Here is a 20,467-nt window from a genome sequence, read left to right on the forward strand (position 1 = left end):
GAAACAACACTGTTTTGTAAAGAAACAAAACCAAATATCTGTGACCAGTCTGGACCTTACCATCGATCTGTTGGTTGATGTCTTCCATTTTTTTGGCGGTTCACATATAAGAAAACAGGCTTGTTTGGTACAAACCTGAGCAATAATCACATCATCTTCGTTTTTCTATAGATTTTTTTTTTTAATTAAAATGCAAAATTACCATTTCCACAATATTACATTTGCAATATGTCCCAATAATCACAGTATGATTTTTTTTTTTTTTTTTGCACATCTTGCAGCCCTTGTGCTAAGAGCTGCGAGCTTTCCTAGTTCTTGTGGGGCAGACACAAGAAAAAAAGGGCGTTTGTAGAACTATGGGTAAGTTCCTCTGAACTGAAAACCTCTACGCACTCCCAGACTTCCGGGGTCTGCAAGTGCGGACGTTTGGGCTGAATCCAAATGAATCCAAACTCCTGTATCAGTTTGTTCTCAGTCTCCAATCGTTTTAATTATGATAGATTAATTTATTAAAATGGCTCACAGGCAATCTGTAATTTATGTTCATGGTTCAGCCTCCATTTGACATGAATTCTCATGTAAATCAGCATCATATCAGTTTGACCTGTCGCCTCAACTACAGAAGCTAAATAAATTGTGCGTGTCCTATACAGTAGACTACATACAGTTTATGATACAGTTAAAATGGCCAAAAATGTGAATAGCAGCTGCAGGACGATTTAAGGTGTGCCCTTAAATTTTCTGCTTGTGCTCCTAAAATTTCTTAAAGCTTACTTGAACAACATAACCTACCAAACAATGTTAAATATTCAGAATCTTTTATTGCTTGCCATTGCTTTGAAATGATGATGTTATCAGTGACATCATTGTTTAATGTCACAAACTGTGATGTCGCTGATATCAGTTTGTGACATCATTGACACTTCTAGTCGTACAGGAGGTGTACAGCAAATGCAAACGACACAACTGAAAGATGTAGTTGTTATTTTATTTTATTAATTTTGTCCAATTACTTTCCAAATTTTGCCAAATTGATTTTGAGTGTCGGGGAAACCGGAGCATCCCGGAGAAAACCCGCCCTAACATAGCGCTCAGACGTTCAGTGCGATGAACGTCTGAGCGCTATGGCATGGTGCAGCAATGACATAGCACTCAGATGTTCAGTTTGTATTTCATCTGGATTGGTGTGGTTCTGCAGGATGTAGCAAGAGTTTTCCACTTTATATATGCCCTTGAAAAAGGTAAACCCATGTCTGTCATGTTTTTTTAAATTTTTTTTAAATTTTTTTTAATAAAATAGTCAGTGGCGTCTATAACAAAATTATGTGCTTATTACAAATAAACTACATTAAATTAAATGAATAATTTCTCTTTTTTTGGTATTTTTTGTGATTCTCAGACATGCAATGGTGATTGCTGGCTTATATGTATGTTACTGTTATCCAGTGTCAAGTCTCTGATCATGTGATGAGAAGATACGTACACGGTAGCATACACTATCAGGCCTGTCATGATAGTGTGCACTGAGGCCCGATGTACTACCTTACCCCGCTGCCTTCACCCTCTACCAAGCAGCGTAGGAGCAACAGGGCCCCTATAGAGGGCTGCGCCTGTGCTAATGGAACTAGTGGGTGGGTGGTGCGTGATGAATGAATGCCCTGATGGCTAAAAGTTAGTCACTGATTTGTACCTTTTCATATTCTGAATATCCTGAAGATGATTAAAACATTCATATCCATCAGAACACTAGCTGAAAGACACTGAATGGGTCAAGTGAAACTATATTTAGAGTTAACAGTCAACAGTACAGATGCGAGACTGAAATACATTCTACTTCCATTTATTTACTGAAATGCTGTTTCGATGTGTTACATCAAGTGTTAAAAAACAGTTTCATCGTGGTGAGTTCTGTGTTTGTGAAGAACACTGTTAACAACCTGGCTGGTGGTGTATCCTGTTATAAACCTTGTGAAGTACATGTGAAGGAATGTGAAGTAACACCTGATGTTATATTAAACAGAAATACTCTGTGCAAGCATCAAACTGACTGCACTTGATCCTGTAAACCATTGTAATTCATTCCATTGATTATCGCAGCGATCTACTGTATGGTCAGTTTGTAATGGTTAAATTCACCAGATCCTAAACTTCCCTCTGGATGTCAAAATATGTCTGTCAATTGGAGACGCAATTCTGTGAGCTTCCCTGCCAACATTTGAATGTGGGGCTGTGTGGGTAGGAAACATGCTGAAAAATGGGCTATAGACCCTTTTACTGTTAGTAAACAGTATGATATTTTTTGGTGGGTGGGAATTAGCTGGAGGCAAATTATGCAAGTGGTGCATTCAGAAATACTCATTCCGAGTGCCTGAGTGCACAAACTGGACCGTTTGTACATTCGCAACACTGTTGGAAACATTCGGTTATCCAAATCAGCGCACTCTCGGAGCAGCAGAGCAACGAGTAGAGTGAATGTGTGATTAACTTAACCGTTTGTTAATTCATACAAAAATATAACGCCCTGTTTCTTCGACCAAAAGGTCTCTCATTTTAGTGTAGCACGTCAAACCGATTTTATCCACCACATCAAGTCACACACACTCTGGGACTACGAATGTTACTTAAAAATGTAAACACTGACCAACAGGACCAGACTGGCCACCCCGATAACGTTATTCATCCCTACAACAGGAAATACTTTTCTCCTAATCTGATATGAAGTGCTCGCTGCACAAGTGAACATTTTTGATGATCGCCTTCGTCCAGTCCTTTCGTCTTATCACATTTAACCATAGTTGTCTTTTTTGTTGACGGGCAGTTGTGGCTGGTATGTGATAAAATTTACGTTTGAGCCATGACTCCTATTCTGGCTCCCAATAAGACGACATTTTAAGACTCCTACATAGCCTACAGCCCTGTGGTGGCAAGTGGTGTTTTGCCTCCAGCTAACAAACTGACATCCTTGTGACTTCGGCTCTTAACGGTCTATATATGGGATTGTTCATGGGTTATGTTTTGGCCCCATGCCAGTTGCCCACATAGCTGAGTTTATCCAAATGGGCCTTGGATAAGATGCCCATTTTTGGCCCATACCCACTTGGTACCCAGGTAGCCCTAGCATAAATGGGTAAAGCCATTGATGTGGCCATTGGTATGGGACCAATATGAAACCCATGGACAATCCCATATAGGGCCCATTTTTCAACCCATTTACAACCCACATAGGCCCCATATATAGCTGGCTGGGTTATTTTGGTCCGTATAAGAAGAATGTTTTTTAGCCGATTAGCATATTGAGAAGAGCAACCATCTTCAAGGCCACTGTGTAGGATCTGTCCAACTTTGTGCTTGTATCAAAAAAGACAGAACAGCATGAATGAAACACAAAGATTTTCACCAAGATTGTCTTTTACAATTAAAAAAATAACTAGCCCCCAGAAGAATTTAAAATAATAACATAAAAGCCTACACACAGTGGCTTTAAACTGGAGGATCAGGGCTCAAAGCTTTAACGCCTGGAAGCATCAACTGCGTTGAAGTATCTGTACCATGAGTCTGAACTTTTGACCTCCCCTGATTAAGGGAAAGCAGAAAGACAGATGTGGACTGAGGGTGTTAATAACCCCAGGCCTGCAGCAACCCAAAGAAACAGAACTCTGGAGCCTGTCAAAAAGTCAGATATCAATTATTATTTTAAGTAAAATGCAGAACAACACAGAGGTTCAAATTATGATAAAGTAAAGATGTGAGCACATCTGCCTCGTGAGAGATGTTAGACATCAGAAGTAGGTCAAATTTCAGCTGTAATGAAATCCAACTACCAAACTCATTAAGTAGATTACGCCTACTTTCCTCTTTCCGCATTCACGAATAATCACTTCCCCTCTGTCACGTCCCATTAAAACAATACTGAACAGGTCATTCAAGTAAAAACAGACACATATAGAGATAACAAAAATCATCAAATTCATGAAGTCTTTCAATCATTAAAACATCCAGTTGAAGTGATTTGGGGAGTTTCGTGTCTACAGCGGAAGGTTTCCATGAAGTGGTGAGGCAGCGGAGGCATGGAGAGATCACATGACCCTGAAACCGGGAATCAAGCCCCGTCACACTGAGAGCAGCTGTTTTTAATATCTGTCACAGTCCCGCTGAGTTGCAAGATGTGCCTGGAGCGTCAGCAAAATCCCTGTTACTGGTACATTCATCAGAGCCGTCCAGATAATCCAAGAAGTTGTCATTCCACAGTCCAGTGGCCTATATATTTTAAAAGAGTGGTATATTTCTTTCAATGCTTGCACCAGGCCCAGGTTTCACTGCATCAAAAAGTTTTCTCTCTTAAGGATGATAAGATGTTCTCCATTACTGCAGGAAGAACCCATCAATCATCCCCCGTCTGCTCCTCTCTTCAAGCTACCCCTCCGTTTCCTCAAGGCCTTTGTAGTCCAACTTCTCTGTTCTCTCTCTCTCTCTCTCTCTCTCTCCCTACTGGTCGTCATCGTATCTCTGAAGAGCGTCCTGCAGCTTGGCGGTGATCTTCTGGTAGAAGGCAATCTGCTGGCGGAGGTGGTGCTGCATCTGTGCGCGGAAGTCCCGTACGCGTGTGCGGTGGAAGTGCTGGATCTCTGCCAGCGTGGCGCAGGAAATGATGTTGCAGCGGTTGTGGAGCTCACCTTCCTGCTTTGGACAGTCTTTCACCTTGGTCAGTGCACCTGGAAAAAGGTGGTGGAGGGAGGGAGGGGACAGAGAGGAAGAAGACTGAGAAAGAGTGGCAGATACACAAAGCAGAACCTCCAGGATACACTTAATCATGCTCAACAGTGTGATAGAGTTTACTCCATCTGTCTGGACAGGGATGGTAAAATAACAAAGATTGTAATATTGTTGCTTCTATAATATTTCTGTTTTTAGCAGCCTTATTGCAAAGTTTTATATAGCTGAGAGTTAAATGAGAATTTAATACCACTCTTACATCTGTCTGTTATTTAAGATGCTACAGCAAAGAGACGCTTAGCTTAGTCTCTATAGGCAGATATCTGCACATGTATGCAGAATCTGAAGGCAATGGGACAAGATTTTGGTATCAGAAACGTTCTGGTTTCCGCCAGTAGTCCCTTTCTGGTCCAAGCAGTAATGACCAATCACATTTGAGCAGCAGGTACACAGTCCATGTGGGGAGGTGGAATGCATTGATCGGAGGGCAATCTCGAAAATCATCCGCTATTGTCTGACGACAAGTTACCTTTTTTTATGTATCTGCATTCATATGCAGGCAACTGATTATAGAGGTTAGCTGAAATAACTGGTGCTAGGAAGAGGAAGTCTTGGGTTGAGTATCCGCTTTCTACACCCAGATCCCCAGGAAATGTGCTTTGAAGCCAATTTTTGTAGTGTAATTACACCATATCGTTGCCCTGCCGTCCAAAAAAAGTTTTCCCCATCAACTTGCATGACAAAAGACCAACGTTTCAAAACGTTTCATTGTCAAAGCACAGCGCTGAACCTGATTTTTTTTATACACGACAGTTGAACTTTTTGGGCTTCATGTGTCACTGAGCAACTTTTATAGGAATGAACAGGGCCTCGCCTCCAACACACTATCCAATTCTCTTTATACATCAATGGCTATACCTGATCTGCACTGGCCGTTGCCCAGAGGCTTATTGTTGTTAGATGATAACTGATGGGTTCTGTGATTGCAGTTAGCTTAAATTATAATATATAATATGGTAATTAGTGAGCTTAAGAGTTTTTCCCTGCTTTCAGTCTTTATGTGAAGTAGATGGACTTGCATTTGTATAGCACCCTTCTAGTCTTCTGACCATTCACCCATTCGTTCACAGGGTCAAGGGCCAAGGCTACAATCAGGCCTTAACCGTTACACTCATTTACACAATTTGGTCTTGCTTTAACATACACACTGGAGGAGCCAGGGATCGAACCGTCAATCTTCTGATGAGCAGACGACCCCCTCTACAGCAGCCCCTAGAATATCCACTTCCTGTTTGTAGCTTCAAATCTAATGGAGTAAGAATGACCCTCTTATCTAACTGATGACGAGAGTAAATAACCAAAATGTTGAACTCACACATTTTACTGTAAACACCATCTACCAGAAGTCCAAGACAAGGGAAGACTGAAGAGACAAGAGTGAAGTAATGTCGTGACAGCACAGCCTACAGTTAGAAAGACTAAAGGGAGAAATGCAGGCATAGTCTTCAAGCTGACCATGGCATTTCTTTTCACGCTACAGAAAAAAAAGCTGGTTGTTGCATACTTTTTCCAAGATCCTTGAAGTTACCCAACGCCCAGTCATGACTCAGACAGTCTACTCAGTGTGACTAAACTTTCAGGGGGGAAGTAGTAGAGTTTGCATCTATGAAAAAATGGATCAAGAGGAACTCACAGTAATGCTCTATGTGAAGGAAATGATGACCTAGCTCATAGTCTAGCACGGCTCTCCTTCCTGACCTCATCGACCTCTCTTTCTAGATCTTTTGAAAACACATGCCATACCTGCGCAAGTACGCTAACGAACTGAAATTAACTCGGACTTTGCTCTCCGCGCTGCCAAGACGATTACAGAGCTGTAATCTGAACTCTTGTCCTGTTGGCTGGTGGGAAACTTGTTCAACTCTGTAACTATCTGCACCCCCTCTCATATACACACACACACACACACACACACACACCCCTCCCCTCTTCTTCTTCCTTCTCTTCAACTCGCTGTATCACCGGGTGGAAGGAGGAAAAGAGGGAGAAGAAAAGAGGAGGAGGGGAAACTAATCCTGAGGCTGCTCCATTTTGCATTCCTGCAGTCCCAGGGCAACACAGGACAAGAGGCCCAGGAATCTCTGCGTTCATTCAAATCAGATGTAGCCTCTGGACCTCACAGACAGAGCGAAGTCGAACGATACTGTACACCACACAACATTTAGGTCAAGAAAGCTGTCTGCATCGAGAGCCCGCAGTGGCTTTTCTATCTCATCTGTGCTGCAATGTTGCCATGTTTTTGTAATTTGGTTGTTATTGGAAACACGTTGAGCGCTATACGAGATAGATAGATAGATAGATATTTGTGGAATGTATTCCTGCGGTGAGAGGAATGACAGTTTATGTGAAATGTGAAACCTGCAGTCAGGTTTTCTTTGTGTGCCGAGAATGAAATCCAATGTTTTGTTTAGTTAGACAAAAGCAGAAAAAGACGTTTCATCTTTGCACCAGTGCAAACATTTGCCTCTCAGTTCTGTCACCAAATTGCCTGTTATGGAAACTTTGACTAAACCAATCATCTTTTGTTAAAGGTAGATCTTTTGCAACTACAACAGAAGTGCAGACTCTGCATTGTGGGGATGTGCTCATGGGTGTTACTCAGAAGACAAAGTTTCCTGTGACGGCAGTGGTAGATTACTCAGAGTCTGTGTTTTTATCTCTCGTGAACTTGTCAATGACCTTACTTATTTAACTCATAAACTCCTTCATCAGTTAGTCTGCAGCTAAACGGTCATGCATGTTACAATATGGTTTTGGTTTTTTGGGTTTGTCTATTAGGTAGTGGAACATTTTGACATAATTCGGTGACATGTTGTGAAAGATGAGGCCATGTCACAAAGTCATGTCACAGTTTTTATTTGCTGGTATACAGTCAGTATTTTTTAAATAAAAAAGAGGAAGAAATACAGACTGCTGTTCCTCTAGCTAGCATCTAATTTTAGCGTTGCTATGTATGATTTCTGGAAGTCAAAACTGGCACCCACAAATGTCGACAGGGTTTTTTGTATGATCCTGTGAAAGCAGAAATGATATCATACCCTATGACATGGCTATGACACATAACACATTGATTTGTGTTTGGCTAAATGGTGAGTTTTGTATTTTCCATACTGGACCCTATTTTCCCACGTTGCTGTGTCTAAATGACTAATCGGAACAACATTTTTTGGAAGTAGTCAAGGATTGAGCAAGAGCGCTGCAGCCGTCAGCAGAACCACTTGGTCCATGTTCACACTGTCAATTTACATCCGCTTAAAGAGCTTGTATTTGTCACTGACAGGCTCAGATTGTTATTCTTAGTATCTAACAACTTTTGGGAAGACTCCCTACATATAGACCTTTTTGTTAAGGAGTAAGATCCTTTTTGTGTGACAAGAAACAGTCCCGAAATTGGCGTTGCTAATTCCACCAGGCTCCATTTAAATAAGGATCCCACTCTTTAACAAAGAAGTGTATCTTGGTAGGTGTTCTTTCCATGAGTTGTAAGACTCTTAAAATAATAATGTGAATATGTCAGTGGCAAACTCAAGCACTTTTAGTGGATGTAATGTGGCAGAGTGAACTTGCCCTGATTAAGTTACAATACAGGCTGTTTCGACACTGCCATCTGCAGTGGTCTTGCTCAATAGTGGATCAATTTCAAAAATTGCTGCTTCCATTGGTCACTTAGGGTGCTTTCAGACCTAGTGTTGTCTTGCTTTGGTCTGAATCAGGGACGAATTTTGTTGCAAAGTTGTATAATTGCCTAGAGTTGGTTCGTGTTCTCACGGCAGCATTTACAAACGGACCAGATCAAATGCCTTGTGTGAGAAAACTGCTCTTGATTGGTCAGAATTTCCATGCGAGAAAAATCCAGGAAGTAAACAAAACATTGAAGAAGAGTACACTTGCAAGATAAATGTGACACTTTCTAATGTCACAATGGAGGGACAACTACGCAGGTTGATTTTAGCGCTGCTCATCGTGGACTATATTGCTGTCATTGTTCATTTTAGTCAAACCATACAGTTTGAAAACGAGGCGCGGCTCCAACTAGAAAACAATGTTTTGATGCATTGGATGTGCTGAATGTGCATATTAAGGCACCACAGGAGGAGGTGCACATTAATACATGCTCATGCTTGTTGTGTAATGCGGCTGCAGTTGGTTCCGATCGAGCTTGGAACACGTTTGTTTGTAACCAGACCAAGACCACCTCTTCAAGAAGGTCTTGACCCGGTTGTTTTACTGTGCACTAGAATCCAATTGCTGTGTTAACACCTGCCCAAACGAACCACACTTAGGGGGCAAACAAACTTGAGTTCAATTGAACTGAACCAAATGGCAGGTGTGAAAGCACCCATAGACACAAAAACAACAGAAATAAAGGGTTGAAAAATACTACCCTTTAAGTTTTTGAACAGTTTTTGAGGGTTGAGATAAGGTAAACATGTTTTACTTAAGGTTATGATGAGATAGGTAAAGAGTTGGGTAAAGTTTTCATCTTGTTTCATTTAGCATCAGTTCCCCCTGCCTGTTTGAATCATTATGACCCATTTCTTTTTGTGTGCTGGCCCATTTCAAACTAATAAGTACAAACTTTTCATGAGCTCGTTCTCCACAGAGACACATTATTATTCATTTTACATATTACTAAAGTTAAGTAATCGATGTAAGCTTATTACTCAGATTTCATAATAGGAATGGTATCTTCCAGTGCAGCAGAGGTGATGGAACAGTTGTAAGAAGCCTGAAGCTCTTTGAGGTACACAAAACAACGTGTTACTTGTCAGTCAGCAAGAAGGTGGACTCCTGTCAGTCACAGAGACTATTGGCATTCAGACTGTGTTTCCATAGTTCGGAGCTGTGATTGTGTCTAGAGAACAGAGCTCAGCGGACTATAGAAACAGTGCCTCTAGGTTTGGCAAACGTCAGGACTTTGCGTGCCAGGAGCAACTCCCTCCTCCCAACCTGCAGGGAACTAACAAGCTCACTCCTCTGCAAGTCCTTTGTACACGTCTGTGTGAGTGTGTGTGTGTTTTTCTGTGTTTTCCTGTGAGCGAATACAGGCTCTCACAGTACTGTTACAATGGACCAGCTATGGGTTTCAGCTTTCAACCCAGATTGACAGTAAATAAAAACAGATGTTGAAACATTCAGAATCTGGGCCTCTGTGTATTATCTGCAGTTATGTTGACATGATTAATACACAGGGAGGCTGGACGGCTTTTGGAGACATCATTAATTATTTTGTAATCCAAGTAAGAATAAATAAATCTGAGTATTTTGTTTCAATAGAGATTATACAGCTTGTGGCGTGGAGGCTGAGAATGAGAGGTCTCATGTTGTTATGAATCAACCCTGGATTCAAACCTTCCACCCTTCAGAGGCATCCATGAGCAAGAGTCCTGACCACTCCTGACCCTTGACCTCCAACCTCCCTGTTAAGAGAAGTATGCTAGGTCCTGCATCTGTTTCATTTCTTGCAAGTATGGTGGGAAGTTTAATGTATTTTTGTCAGTAACTCCTTTCACATACTTCTGCACAATCTCCTTTTGGTTTTCTCCAGGCTTTGACATGTCTGGCATTTACATCCCACACTGAAAGATGGAGTGGATAAGAGTGGAAGTCATAAGTGTGTTACAGCTGGGGTAGGCAGTTTTCTATAAAAGGCAAAAAAATCTAGCAGAATTTGAAATACGCCCTCCTCCTGCGGCTGTCTCCTCTCTGTCCTTGGCCCCTAACACAAGACGAGCATAGGTACATGCACTTGTTTCATGCAGTAATCCAGTGTTTCCCATTCATTCATATTTGTTGTTTAAGAGCTGCACACAGCACATTTCCTCAGTTCCTTCTTTATCGGACCACAAGTAAGACAAGAATTAGCTACCTAGCACCCCACAATTTCTTTGCCTCACTCCCCGCCACTGTGGACTGCTCCGCCAGGAGTAGGAAAGCGGATAGCAGCTCCAGAAACGGACCTTCAGTTGGCCAGCGCAAACCCCAGCACCAGCTGTCACAGTGGGCTGGTGGCCAGCAGCAGTGCTGAGTCTAACCTGTGTTACAGCAGCAACAGAAAGTTTGCTGATCGGCTCTAAGCGCCGAATTCCGGTCAGTCTCCGGAACTACTGCACACTCTCCTCCTGGCGCGGTGGTCTATAGCGGCGGGGAGTGAGGTGAAGGGCCCACTGTGATTCAAGACTCTAGCTAACATTAGCTACATAAACATGAACTTGTATTAGCTTCAGCTATGGCTAAACTATTAGCACCATTTTCTCTCCACCTCTGGCTACATTTTCTAAAGCCAAGCGGAGGTGCGGAAGGCTAGGTTTCTCTCAGACCACTTGAATTACAATTATGCTTAAAGGTTATTAAGGGACTTTTGCCCAATGACACCAAAATAAAACTGCCTACCCCTGCTTTAAAGAGTTCAGACTCTGATAAAGATATAAAAAGAAAATTAGGAACTATTACTCTGAGTGCAAAATGAGCTTACTGTGCAAACAATGTGGTTCTGATTTCAGAGCACATGCACAAACACACTGTCCCACCTTTCTGCACATGGATGATGTCAGGAAAATTAGCCAGGTGTCCTCTGTAGAGGTCCAGCAGGTCAGAAATGGGCGCCAGGTCCTGGGGCGGCTGTTCAGCAAAATACTCCCCCACCGCCTCATAGGCTTCACCAGTGTAGGCGATGGCTTTGTTCAGGCCCACTGAGTAGGCCTGCTGGTCCATCTCAAACGCTTGTCCCAGGATCGTGAAGGCCTGCCCGACTTTCTGGTACTCCTTCTTGAACCCCGCCATCTGCTTCCGAGCGAACTCGTTGATGGTGGCGTTCACGACCACAATGTTCTCGTCCATCTTCTTGGTGAAGGTCTTGAAGCCTTCGATCTTGCTCTCGACCTCCTGGAGGTCCAGCGGGACAGACGGTGTGCTAAAGAAAAGAAACGTTCAATTTAAACCTTGTGGCTTTATTCTGAAAATCCATTATGCTTTCTTTTTTAATTGCAGCATTACATCATCTTTATTTATTATTCCTCCAATCTACTTATCTCACCCTCACTATCAGGCACTCCCTATGATGAAAGCCTTCAGTTACAGCAGAGTGAAACAAGGAAATCTGATAACACTGTCTCGCTAAAGGGCAAATAACCTCTACTGTTACTTTATACCGTTATAAAGTGGGTGGACAAAATAACAGGAACATCTGACGCAATACCATGATGTAACCCAGCAACACAACTTGATCCATACCTCTTTGATGTCCACCCTCTGCACATCATTCATTTGCACAGTATTTAACAATAAAGTGTTATAGGTTTGGTGTAACTTCTTTCCCTCAAACTACCACATCTTGTATTGTATCTACTAACTGCCTACATTTCCCAGAATGCCTTACAATCTCCAGAGACTAGACTGTAACTTGATACACTGAGTGGCTGGTTAGAGATGCAGACTAAGCCTGTAATAGTGACGACAGTAGAGCAACAAGAGTGATAGTTTTTCAGGTAAAGAAGGTCAGGACCATGGGCCTGATCGAAAACCTGATCTCTATTGTTGCAGCACTGCACTCTGGTCTATTTCCTGCTCTTACTGGTGTAGATGTTGACCTCTTACGCCTCTTCTACAATAGATATCGCCTTGTATGATTGTTGAATGCTCTTGGAAAAGGCTGACTCTAGAAAGAAGCTTTCTATAAGCTTGTCACTAAAACAAAGTGTCCAATCCAGGAATTGAACCTCCTACCTGATTGTGAGGAAGAAATTGGCCCCAACTAGCTCGTCCCTCTCGGCTTTCCTCTTGCCCTGTTTCCAGGCCTTCTCGTCTGCCCCGCACGTTAGGAAATGCTGGAAAACATCACAGCGTGCCAGCACGGGATGGCTTGTCATGTGGTTCATCCACCAGATCAGTCCCTTCCTCCGCTTGGAGATGAAGTCCTCCTCGAAGCGGCCGGTGGCCTGCTTCTCCGGCAGGTGGGGCACTGAGATGACCGGGAAGCGCTCCACAAGCCGAGCGTACAGCCAGTCGAAGTGCTTATACCTGCAGGGATGGAAGAGGAAGAGACAGGTGGGAGGGTTTATGGGGACATTTTAGGTGGACGTAAGGATAGAGAGATGGTTCTGAGAGTGGGAGCGAAGGAGTTTAGGAAGTGAGGTAAATGGCAGGAAAGTGCAGTGAGTCAAGAAGAAGTGGGAGCATGTGTAGGGATTTTTTTTCCAGCAGGGCTGAGTGGAAACTGACATGTAAGGGAGTAAGTGTTGGTTTGAAATGACCGACCTACTGACAGGGAAACAATGTGAAAGGTGCAGAGGGAATCTCAGAAAGGAAAGGGGAGATTCCTGAGGACTGCAGAGGGCAAAAGGCCACAGTCGGCTCTGTTTTTGCCATTTTGTGGAAACAATTGTGGCTACAGGAAAGGCCACTGAAACATTTATTTTAAGTGTATGGGGGGCTGGGGGATCTGGTGAAGAAATACGTTTAAAAACCCCAGGGAAAAGGAGAAGGAAGAGGAAGAGAAGGAACTTGTACCTGCGGTTGACTTGCGTGTTGGTGTGCGTTGGTGTCAGGCCATAGGACATGTAGCTCTTCATGCCTTTGAACTTGGTCTGCTTAGTGGGGTCGTCAATGGTGCACGTGAATGGATACGGGTCCTCCTGCCACTCCGGTCCATGCTTCCCCATCACCACACAGATCCTGTCCCCGTCCTTCACGAAAGCAGAGGCCTCCCCAAGCAGGAACGCCTCCCCTCCGGACTTGACAAAGGTGGAGAACCTGTTGAGGTTCCTCCCCACTGTCGCCGAGCTCTTGGCTTGGTGTTGATGCTGCTGGGAGCTCTCACGCCGCGCTGGCAAGGAGGTGGTCACCGGGTACAAGGGAGGCGAGGTGCCAAGACCCCGAGGCGCATCTGCCGCAGGAGAGCTGTCATCCCAGTCGTCGTCCCAGTCGTCATCGCTGCCCTGGCTGGTGTGGAAGCTGCCTCCGCCACTGCCAATGCTGCCAGCCCCGAGTCCTCTCTGAGACTGGGTGTCCGGGGATGTGTAGGGGGTGTGGGTGGGCGTCAGGGCTTTGGTTTTGGGCGAGGAGATGCCGTTGTTGTTGGTGTTGGAGGTGATGTGGTCCCTGATGATCTCCACATAGGAGGCAGGGAAGAGGCCAGCCTCCCCCCTGCTGTTCTCCCCCTCCAGCCAGCCCTCCAGCTCCTCCTCAGTGAACAGGGTCACCAGCTCATTCTCTGTTATGGAGATCTCTCCAGGGTTTTCAGAGTGGAAGTCGTACAACACTCTGGCCTTCAATGCCATAATTTAAAATATTACTTATGTTTCTCTCCCTTAGAATCCTGTCTTTATTGCTTCAAGAACTTTCCTTTAATTCTCGGATTAACCCTTTCAGATCTCTTTGAAACTCGAATAAGATTTAGATCACGCAACAGCAACAATAGGGACTATTTTTTCCACTTAAGTCAAACTCAAACAGGCTTGTATCCGAGATCCATGCATAAAAGAACAAGAGGAGAAACACACAGGCTTGTACCCGACACCCACCTCCTCTCTCCGCTCCTCTCAAATATCATTTGTTTCCATGCAGAACTTAATCCAAGTCGGAAAATACAGAGGAAACCCGCCTTCATAGGATAGTTTCTCTCCGAGGAAAGATGCCGGTTATAGAGTTTGAAGCTGACCAAGTCGCGACGGCTGTGCAGCAGCTTTATTCCTCCAGATAAGAGCCGGGGGAAAGTCCTTTTTTTCCTCCTCTCCCCGAGATGCTTGTAAGTTAAAGGCACCAGTCCTAACACGTAGTAGACTGGCTGACTAACGGAGGGTGGAGCCAGCAGCAAGTTCAGTCAAGTCACTGAATTCAGACATGGAAAAACACACACACACACACACACACGCACACAACCTCATAGCTCCATCATGTAAATGTATAGTGATGTCCTGTCAGCTGTAGACACGTCATCCCCTGTGAACATGCCTCAAACATATAAATAGCTTTTAATCATATCCTGATTATATTATAGATCATTTAAATAGTTTTAGCTAATTATTTAATGTGTTCAAAAATACACATGTCTCTGCATTAAAAGTCCAAGGGTATATTGTGTTCTAACTTATGTGTTTAATTGAACTTTTCATTTGGAGACATTTTGATTAAAGCAGTTTAACTTCAGTAATATTTGCATATATATAGATTTATTTATTCATGTATTTTAATTAGGAAGAGCGAGTAATTTTAAAGCCAATAATTGAAATTTTTTCAACAAGGCAATTTAATTTTTTTTATTACTGTATTTATTATTTATCTATTTATTTATTTATTGATATGTAGAGCCTATAATTTTAAGAATTTTAAACGAGGTAATTGGATTTTTTTTCCTATTTATTTATTTATTTATTACTGTATTTAATATCTATTTATTTATTTTTTATGTGTATTAATGAAGAAGACAGAGTAGGTTTAGAGCCTGTAATTTTAAGAATTTGAAATAAGGGTAATTGATTTTTTTTAAAGATATTTATTTATTTATTTATTTATTGATGTGTTTTAATGAAGAAGAGCAAGTAAATTTAGAGTCTATATTTCCAAAGAAATTTCAACAAGGTAATTTTATTTATTTATTTATTTTTTATTTATTACTGTATTTAATATTTATTTATTTATCTGTTTATTTATTTATTTATTTATTCATCTGTTTTAATGAAGAAGATTGAATAAATTTAGAGCCCATATCTCCATATGTAGCGCCTATAATTCCAAGAATTTTTAATGAGGTAACTGGGTTTTTAAATATTTTATTTATTTATTTGTCTGTTTCAATGAGGACGAGCGAGTAAATTTAGAGCGAATAATTTAAGTTTTTTTAAAGAGGTAATTGGAATTTGTTTATTTGTGTTTAAATGAGGAAGAGCGAGTAACATTAGAGCCTATAATTTTACTTTTTTTTTTTACATGGTAATTGAATTTTCATTATTATCTATCAATTTATTTATTTATTATGGGAAAAATCACATCCAATAAATAATAATTCAAGGAAAGTATTTTTATGTGTTAAAATATATGGTAGCATTTAATGGGCTACATTACCCAAGTGCATTTTCAACCTAAATATTAGGCCTCAGGTGAAGGCATTCTTTTGCAGTGTATTCCAAATTTGTGTTTATGTTTGATTTTTTTTCCCTTCTATGTTACATCTTCCTAATAAAGTGCTGCATTTGAAAAAAAAATGAGGTTAAAATTCCTCAGTTTAAATGAACCTAAATATCTATCTATCTATCTATCTAAATATATATTTTCTGTCAATGGTTTTCCACAAAAAAGATAATATTAACAAATTACAAATTCTTAAAAAGCATATTTACTCCCCTGCTACATTGAAAAACAAATATCTTTGAATATGTAAATGTCCATTCTCAGTGTATGTGCACTGGGGATTCAAGTCTGGTAATGTAATATAATGTAACATAATATCTGTATTGTGTATTGACCCCTGGTGGCCACTAGAGGTCAGTGTTGCACACACAGTGACTGGAGACTGCAGTTCCTCCTCCCGTCCAGCTGGTGGCAGTAAAGCGACTTTCACGTTGGATTCTGGCAGCGCGTGAAACCTTCCAGACAAAGAATGTCATACATACACAAACGCTCCCGTCTGATGTGATATTCATGATATTTCATCAAACATTATTTGCGTCATTAAAACATTAATAGTCGCGTCAGTTTGAAGCTTCGGACACTGCGGAATAAACAAGGAAGATGAGATGAAGTGAAAGCCTCGATACGCGCATCGCGGAAACACTTCATGGATTACTAGACGCACGCTTCGAAGCATCGGCACAGCACCTAACATCACTGCTGAAGACGTTTCTAACTTTAGTTTAAGTGTTTTGAACAGTTATTCACTTTGTGTATTAGCTCATTAGCCACCGATGTGTTGTTAGCATTCATCACTAGCAAAGTGAATGGACTTCTAGCCGCAGTACAGCCTCTATGAGTATAGCTAACTCAGTTTACTGAGGCTGCAGTTCGTAGTTTCCGATGAGGAGAACCTGAGGAATAAACGGACTGTGCTGTGAGTAACCCAGCACTGACTGCACTGCTCGGGCCCCGCTGTCATGGACGACATCGACGGGCCGTCTTCATCTTCGCCACTGACTGAATGAATGACTGAAAGGCTGTTACACATCGTCTGGACACGTGTGACATCTTGATCCTCGCCTGCTGGTTCGAGAGACCATGGAGTTGACAGGAAATCAGACGCAAACTATCTACTATCCACTACTACTACGAAACTATCGGACTACCAAACTATGTGATGACAATGGTATTAGTACTTTTACTTAACAAAAGGATCTGAATACTTCACCACTGTATGATATATGAATATTTATGATATGAAAATTGAAATTGAATGTACTGTCCAAAGTCAAAACCACAATGTTGTACAAACCAAACTGCTGTATTGCCCTCTCTTTACTCTTGCGAGCTCTCTCAATGTTTCTTCAGTTGGCATATTGCATATAACATTCTCGGTGGTAGCCAACATTAGCTGGCACACAAAGACATTTTCCTTTAAATCATATTTTTCTACAGCTATTGCTGCAACTTTGCTTTCTTTAGTGTCAAAACTGACCCACTCCAGAGAACTTATTACAAATGCTGTCCAACTTTCAGCTGAAAACTGTATGTTATTAGGAGCTGTGCTGCCTGCTACGTGCATACAGCACTCCATATTTTCCAGGATGCATCCTGAGCTGCAGATGTGCTAGCTAAGGTAAACACGTGTTTGGGTTTATGCAAATGAGATGACAATTTAAAAAAAATTAAATCAAGTGGAGAAAACGACTCAGACTCATCACTTGTTGTATATTGTAGTTTATTAGGTAATTCATTAGACTCTAGAAGCTTATAAACTAGTCAGTTTATATACATACAAAAGAAATATATACATACATATTAAAATTACTCTTTTAGTATTAGAACAATATGAGAAGCAGATGTAACATATGCCTCTTGCATCTTACATTAAATACATCAGTTGAGCTTTAAAAGGTCACTCTAATGGCAAAATCTTATAATATAGAATATAATTTTGCCAGTAATTTTACCTTTATTTAATAGTTGTAAGGTGTACATATTTGTGTTATTTTCATATTTTTATGCTGTTATCTTATATTTCAAATTTAATACTTGGCTGCACAGTATCCAAGGTAACGATGCAGCTATAAAGCCCATCACCGGGGGAACAAGTCAGGCCGGGCTTGCATCCCCCAGGTGAGTGTGTGACTGTTAAATGGAAACCTGTAAATATTAATGTATAGCTGATCTGAGAAAGACTTTATTACTAATTATAACTATACTGACATTCAGAGTGATTATCAATGTGTACTGGTTCATCTGTATCAATAGTGTCTTTTATATAATTTGTAATATAGTAAGTCTTTGATCCTGGTCAAGGTTAGACCGTTGACCGTGTAATTTGTTATTTAACGGTTATTAAGCTTCGTCACGTTGACATCATTTATTAGTATTGTAAGTTTCCTTTGGTTATGATTTTATTTATATTAAATAGTTTTACTGAGACTGTGTACTCTTATCGATGGAGACGGATCAACACGCCCCCCCAAGAGTACCTTGCTGCAGTCAAGATGGCCGACAAGGCGCCGCCATACATCCAATCCATGCCGGAAGTCACAACCGGAAGTTGGTTAATCGCCGCTCGATCCCGGAAATATGACCGAGCTAAAACAAAAATAAAAGCTTAAAAAACACGTACGTTTACCCATAACATAATTTTATGCATTTTGTGCAGTTACATGTTTATCGTAACGGTATAAGTGACTAGTTAATTGTCTCGCCACGACTTTATAGGCTACTGTAAAACTCAGAAGTTAGTTAAATATAATAATAATAATATCACTAAGTTATAATGCTAACGTTTCATGGATTTAACTTTAATATCAACGTTATGAATACAAATGTAAATATTATGTTTGTGTGGTGGTGGCCACACATACACACACACACACACACACACACACACACACACACATTCACAATAGGACTGAAGAATAACTAAAGTTAAATAAACGGAGAATTAATAAAAAATGAGAATTTACACAACCAAATAAACAGCACTTTCAGATTAGGCTGCAGTTGCAACATGCACACATGGTCACAACAAATGTCATACTTACTTTCACATTAGCACACTCGGATGATAATTAAAAGACTATTTTTCTTACCGTTCTCTCGTTCTCTGAACACAACCCGCTAATCAGTATGGCCGCCGAATAAGCAAAAAATTACACGAAGAAGGAACTTCCGCTTGGGACTTTCCAACTTTCCGGTATAGACTAGATATATGGCGGCGCCCTAGTCGGCCATCTTGACTGCAGTTGGGTCCCTCTCACAACACGAAACACACGTTCGGCCCACCGTCTAGAAGTCTCTGGTAGCCCAGTGGGCTGTCGTACCCAGCTCATCTTATAAGTGTACTGTTTTTCATTTTAACATGCATTTGCATGAATTTTTGGGCTTGACTACAACAGGGCCAGCACTGTAAGCAAAAGTCAAGGCGAACAAAAGTCTGTGACTAGGTATATGCCGTACCATACCATTGGCACAATATGTAATGCGTTATCTTTTGTTATAGTGGATCTTTGGTGTAACATTTACCATGCTCACCATCTTGGTTGATGGTGTTAGCATGCTAACATTTGCTAATCAGCACTCAACACAAAGTTCAGCAGAGGTTGATGGAAGTGTCATGAGATGTGCCAGTATTTGATCATAAACCAAAGTATTGGACAAATTAAAATTTTAACCTAATGATGATAAAGCTACATTTTTACATTTTTAAATTCAGGTTTACTTTATTTTCTTTCTAAAGGTAGATCCAGTATATACTGCGAATATATAGTACAGTCAGGATTTTCTCTCTCTGTTGTTCTGTTTGACTGTAGCTTGAGTTGAGAGATGCTTGTGTCCTTGATGAAACTTATAGTTGGCTCTGTAATATATGGGAACTGCTCATTGGTTCGACATCCCATTGTTCCGACCATATTAAACCCATTGTTCCGAAGTCCGTTCCGAAATCATGATGCCCTGTGGTTAAGGTCTGGTTAGGTTTAGGCACAAAAACCACTTGGTTAGGGTCAGGAAAAGATCATGGTGTGGGTTAAAATGAAAAAGAAAGTGACAAACACATAAGCCGTGAGCCTGCTCCGCCTCAAGCCAGTCGCGGCGCACCATACGCCGAACCAATGACATGGACCCGTAATATATTGGCTCTCACAGCAGCCAGGTTTGCCCGCACCTCTATCAGCCCATGTGTCAGGGCCTCATCTACAATGACTGCCTACACAAAAGCAGCTCTGTTCAGGGAACAAACTCAGGAGAAATTTACCGGGGTAGGGCTACAAGCAGGATGCCAAGAGCAGAGTATCTTTATAATCCAGCCTTGACCTTTTTTTTTAAATCCAGTTTTCATTTTAGTACTAGTTTACTGAATTCCTCTGGTGGTGGTGAGAGTGATCAGATAGCTATAGTCAGTAGGTGATTTGCTAATTTTTAACAGAGGTGACGAATCCCAGTCTAATGAATAACTTGTGATATGATTCAGTAATTCACTGCCATATTGTTCTCTGTGCACTCACTTAGGAGGCCAGTCAAAGTGAGTATGTGTGCAAGGGGGAATGGCGTGTCCCTCCTCCCCCATCAA

The 20,467-nt window shown here is 41.4% G+C and overlaps 1 protein-coding gene across 1 annotated transcript; it reads right to left on the minus strand.

Annotated features, from left to right (window-relative positions):
- Positions 1 to 3,669: 3,669 nt before the first annotated feature.
- Positions 3,670 to 14,556, minus strand: LOC125878582 (sorting nexin-18-like). The gene is made up of 4 exons (XM_049559876.1): positions 13,282 to 14,556; positions 12,499 to 12,792; positions 11,304 to 11,686; positions 3,670 to 4,712 (listed from the first exon to the last, which is right to left on the minus strand). The coding sequence occupies exons 1-4, from the start codon at positions 14,049 to 14,051 to the stop codon at positions 4,486 to 4,488; spliced, it is 1,674 nt and encodes a 557-aa protein (XP_049415833.1). The 5' UTR covers positions 14,052 to 14,556; the 3' UTR covers positions 3,670 to 4,485.
- Between the last annotated feature and the right edge of the window lie 5,911 nt (positions 14,557 to 20,467).

This window comes from Epinephelus fuscoguttatus, linkage group LG18 (assembly GCF_011397635.1).
Source record: "Epinephelus fuscoguttatus linkage group LG18, E.fuscoguttatus.final_Chr_v1".
In the NCBI taxonomy this organism is placed as follows: Eukaryota; Metazoa; Chordata; class Actinopteri; order Perciformes; family Serranidae; genus Epinephelus; species Epinephelus fuscoguttatus.